Genomic DNA, 4,971 nt, shown 5'->3' with positions numbered 1-4,971 from the left:
CTGTTTGTTTGACTATTTTTATTGTCATGGTATTACCATGTTCATTTAATCGACACTATTTATAGGATTTGAGTTCCACACGAAACTAACAAAACTTTATCATATTTTCAATTATAATGATTGAGATCCGGAGTGAATCTATGTCCCATTTTGTTCAAATGGGGGTAAATTAGGAATTTTTGACACAGAATCTATGTCCCATTTTGTTCAAATGGGGGTAAATTAGGAATTTTTGTCACATCAGCATCAAGCAATGTACAAACCAATCACATTACAATCCATTATGTGACGTCAAATTCAGGTAAAAGAACAAAACACCTCAAGTTATTAAATAAAATGCAACATGAAACAATAACAATGGCAAAAACGACTCGATTTATAAATTGCAAAACAAAGTACTCCAAATCGTTCTAGGTTTATAAACCAATATCAAGACAAAAAAAAAACAAGAGACTACTAACACAACCTACCAACCAAAATACATAATTAAAAAGAAAAAAAAAAGTAGTTAATACCGCAACACTACCGAAAAAAAAAAAAACACACAATCAAAATAAAACCCAAACAAGAGACTTCTTCAACTTCTTTTCTTTCTTTTTTCAAACTCAATTTTAAAAATTTTAAAAATATTAAAAACACTCACTTAGCCATCATAACCTTAACAAACTCCTCATAGTTAATCTGACCATCACCATCCACGTCAGCCTCACGGATCATTTCATCAACCTCTTCATCGGTCAACTTTTCACCAAGATTGGTCATGACGTGGCGGAGTTCAGCTGCGGAAATAAAACCATTTTGATCCTTATCGAAAACCCTAAAAGCTTCTTTGAGCTCCTCTTCGGAATCCGTGTCCTTCATTTTGCGGGCCATGAGATTGAGAAACTCCGGGAAGTCAATTGTCCCGTTACCGTCGGCATCAACTTCGTTGATCATGTCTTGGAGTTCCGCTTCGGTTGGGTTCTGTCCGAGTGATCTCATCACGGTCCCGAGTTCTTTGGTTGTGATACAACCTATACAAACAAAAAAAAAATTATACCGACGAGACTAACAATGATGTCAATTGTCTCATTCAAAAAGATGAGACAACATCTCATGTCAGTGTCCCATCTTTTTAAAAGATGGGACAGCATCTGACACAGTCAATGTCCTAAATTATGGATATTGACTAAAAATATGGGACATTGACAAACAAGTTCCCATCAAAAAAGATGGGATAAGTCAAGTAGACTTAAAAAGTTTGTCAATGTCCCGTCACATCTTCTCCATATCAATGTATGGTACATAGTACACTGTTATGAGAGAATGAGGTATATGGATATTTTGGATTACCATAAAATGAAAAAGGTATTGATGGTTTTAGTAACATAAACAAAAACAACAACCGGAAGTCCATATCCTACATTTTCGGGTGGGACAAAAAATTGACACTTGTTGCAATATCATTTCAATGAATGTCAAACACAGTATAATTTGATAATTTAGATTTCTAGAACCATTTTTGTGTATGGTCTAAATACAAATGGAATAAAGTACACATAATTTAATTTACTTCATGGCTAAACATGAGCATCATTCTAAAGGTCTCACCAACACACAACTAAAAATACTTACAAGACTTGGAATTCTAAACAAATAGTCGTGTGAGACAGGTTGTTAGTTTGTAACAAACTCGATCACCTAACTTAGAGAACATAAGCAATATATACACAAGGTTCACATCTTTTTACACTAAGATACTACACAGAACCAAAACCATAATAAGCAATTCGATTGAAACGATATCTTCTAGCACATGAAGTCCTAAAGCAATCATCTTTAAAAACGAAGCAGATCTAACAAGATACAGATACGAAAGCCTTTTCCTTTTGATTTCATACACGATAAACACTTAAATTCTAGAAAATCAGCCATCCTCGAAGATGGAAATTGGGGATAATTCAGGAAAGAATCCGGATTGATCGATGATTTTTCTCAAATCGAAATCGTCTCCAAGTCAGAAAATTGATCGAAAGACCAAAAAGTCAACCAACAAAGATATTTGAAAATCAACAATCAAAAACCAGATCTGGAAAGAGGGGATGACAAGATATATTATAACGATTCTTAAACTGATTGTCGTGCTGCAAGATATTCAATTATGAAAGTGGGTGAAAGAGAAAAGATGATTAATAGATTAGATAACAAAGGAAAGGAGAATTTAGATACTGACCATCTCCATCCTTATCGAATAGGCTGAACGCCTCCTTGAATTCGGAGATCTGATCATCGGTAAGCTGATCCGCCATTGTTGATGAATGAGCGAGAAGAAAGGGTTCGCAGAATTGAATGAAGAAAGAGAGGAGGATACAACTCAGCGACTATGGTGAGGGGAGGCGGGCTGTGGAATATATATAAAAGAGTGGTCCTCGACGCATCTGATGCTTCCTCCCTCCATCGTGCCACGTTTTTACCATATTGCCCTTCTCATTGTTTTAACTTTTTTTGTGATGTTACTCAAATGGTCCTCCTACTTTATAGCTTCTTTCACTATGTCCTACAACATTTATTTAGTTATTACAACTTACATGTACTTCGACCATAAATATGTTTTATATAGAGAAAACAACAAACACAATCAACCTTTTTCAAATAAAAAAATGTGAAAAAATCTTATAGTAACCACCTATTTCGTAGGTCCAACTGTGAAGTGGGTGAACCAGCTATGAAATGCTTTAAAATGCTATTGTAGTAGGCCCTGTAAAATTAATTTATATAAAATATGACTTATCGGTTTTTTTTTCGTTTTTCATTGAAAATGTACTTTGAAATTTCTAATAAAGGTTCAAGTTTTGTATTAAAGAGATAATGCTTCTTAGTGTGGGAATTGGCCATAATTATGATTCAAAGAAATTATGTGAGCTATTTTGTTGAGTGTTGTTCTACTAAATTGATATATTATTATGTACTCGGTATTTGTCGACTATGTAAGAATATGTCAATTGAATTTTTAGTATATTTATGTTTTATTGTTCATTTTATTAATTCTATTTGGTTCGCCGCCTTACTTTTATTGTAACTATATAATTTATGTTATTTGCTAATATCCAGAGAAATCAGCAATCACTAGACAATATACAATTGAATTGTATTTCATCAATTGGTATTGGAGCTCGTGTGATATGCTAGATGTCTTTATTTTTGTTTTTATGTGTTCTTTAAAACTTTTAAAAATCATTCAATCAAGGTTATCTACCAGTATCTCATGTTGCAATGGCTGACTTAAAACTATTCAAATATGTAATGTATTTCCGAATAGTTTTACATCTGGTTTACGGGTACCAATTCTCACTCGTGGAGAATATAACTCATGTGTGACACATAAGTCAGTCTATCTTGAGGGTGTCAATGAGGATCACTCAAAATATGTTGATGATACTCTTAAAACTCTCATCATCATAGTTAGACTTGTGTCTGTTAACATGCTAATATCCGTGATCTTATTGGTTTTAAAATTATTTACTCGTATCGCTATGCAGTTTACAGTTTTATAAAATATTAAGTTTGGTAGCTTTGTTAAAAATACACTTTACAAATGTCTATGTTAAATGTAAAAGAAATACAAAATCACACTTATATTCATGAAATTGTGAAATTTGAACCATACTAATTAACCCTAACTAGCATTATCAAATGACAGCCAAAAATCAATTTACCCTTCAAAATTCACATTTTGTTTAAAAAAATACACTGATGAATATGACATCCAGGTTCCAAAAAAGTTGGTTTAAACAAGGCAATTACATCGAAATTATCATTTACATAATGTCAGCTAAACCGACAAAATAATTACTATAAAAGTAAAACTGAAAACAACCAAGAAATAAAAATTAAACATAATCAATTTTTTAAAATCAAATTCTAAATTAACAGCTTTGTTTCCTGCTTAGCCCACAAAGAAATAGCAGCCCAACCCACATAACCGAAATCACCCACCTTCTTGTTCCCTTATCAAAATTAACTCACCTTCTCTCAAAATCGATCACCACTCCTTCTCTCTTTTAATCGAAATCGCAGGCTGATTTTCAAGATGATGATGATTGGTGGCTGGTTTAGCTCGAGATGAAGGTGGTTGATGTTTTTTTTAATCGCACAAAAGAAAATTTCAAGGATCAATCAATCTGTTTCCCTTCAATTGCTACGCAGGTAGTCCCTCTTCTTCTCTATCTCGAATTGAGAGTATGATCGATGACAGGGCAGGGGTTAATGATGGGTGTTTAGCGGTGGTGTTGATGGAAGCAGAGAGGAGGCTCGAAGGGGTTGGATGATCGGAGATGGTGGCGGCTTGGTGGTGGTCGGTTGTGATAGTGATGAAGGTTGAAGGAGGATGATGTTGGGTTAATGAAGATGCTTGGGAGATGGTGTTTAAAGGTTCATGGTTCATTATTTGGAAGCTATAAAAAGTTATCACATGAATGATTAATCAATCCTAAAGCAATGATATAGGATTGATTATTTGGTTCAAGGTTTTCATAAGTTTTTATGGTTAATAATCGAAATATGTTGGATAGTTAACTTATATAGTTGCAGTGGACTTATATAGGCACTTCTAGTTTTTAAGTTTTATAAAGTTAAAACAAATAATATTAAGAATGGTGGATGGTTTTAGCCGTTTTTAGAAAATTAAGCCAAAAAAAGAAAAAAAATCAAACACCATATATATGTTGTTTAAAAATCACACCACAACTGTGAGACACCGAAACGCATTCAAAAACCAAAAACCAAACCACATGCAAAACCGAATCATTCGGTTTTTATAAAGAAAAAAACCGAATTTGGGGTTTTGATGTGGTTTTTTTTGTTAAAAATCGCACAACCCCAATCTTGAGAGATAAGAAAATAAATAAAAGAAAGTTAAAGAAAAATCAAACTAAAATCACCATAAATCTTCGTGGAAAAGTCGATTGTAATTATTTTTCTTTCTTGTTTTTT

At 33.2% G+C, this 4,971-nt stretch overlaps 1 protein-coding gene across 1 annotated transcript; it reads right to left on the bottom strand.

Annotated features, from left to right (window-relative positions):
* Window positions 1-358: 358 nt before the first annotated feature.
* On the bottom strand, window positions 359-2,376 carry LOC145037530 (calmodulin-7). Its single transcript, XM_078986218.1, has 2 exons — window positions 2,213-2,376; window positions 359-1,013 (listed from the first exon to the last, which is right to left on the bottom strand). Exons 1-2 carry the CDS (start codon window positions 2,286-2,288, stop codon window positions 640-642), a joined length of 450 nt encoding a protein of 149 aa, XP_078842344.1. The 5' UTR covers window positions 2,289-2,376; the 3' UTR covers window positions 359-639.
* Window positions 2,377-4,971: the final 2,595 nt, after the last annotated feature.

Source organism: Lactuca saligna, chromosome 3 (genome assembly GCF_052625555.1).
Source record: "Lactuca saligna cultivar CGN05327 chromosome 3, ASM5262555v1, whole genome shotgun sequence".
NCBI classification, from domain to species: domain Eukaryota; kingdom Viridiplantae; phylum Streptophyta; class Magnoliopsida; order Asterales; family Asteraceae; genus Lactuca; species Lactuca saligna.
The sequence above is the reverse complement of the archived record's forward strand: the minus strand, read 5'-3'. Positions and strand labels throughout refer to the sequence as shown.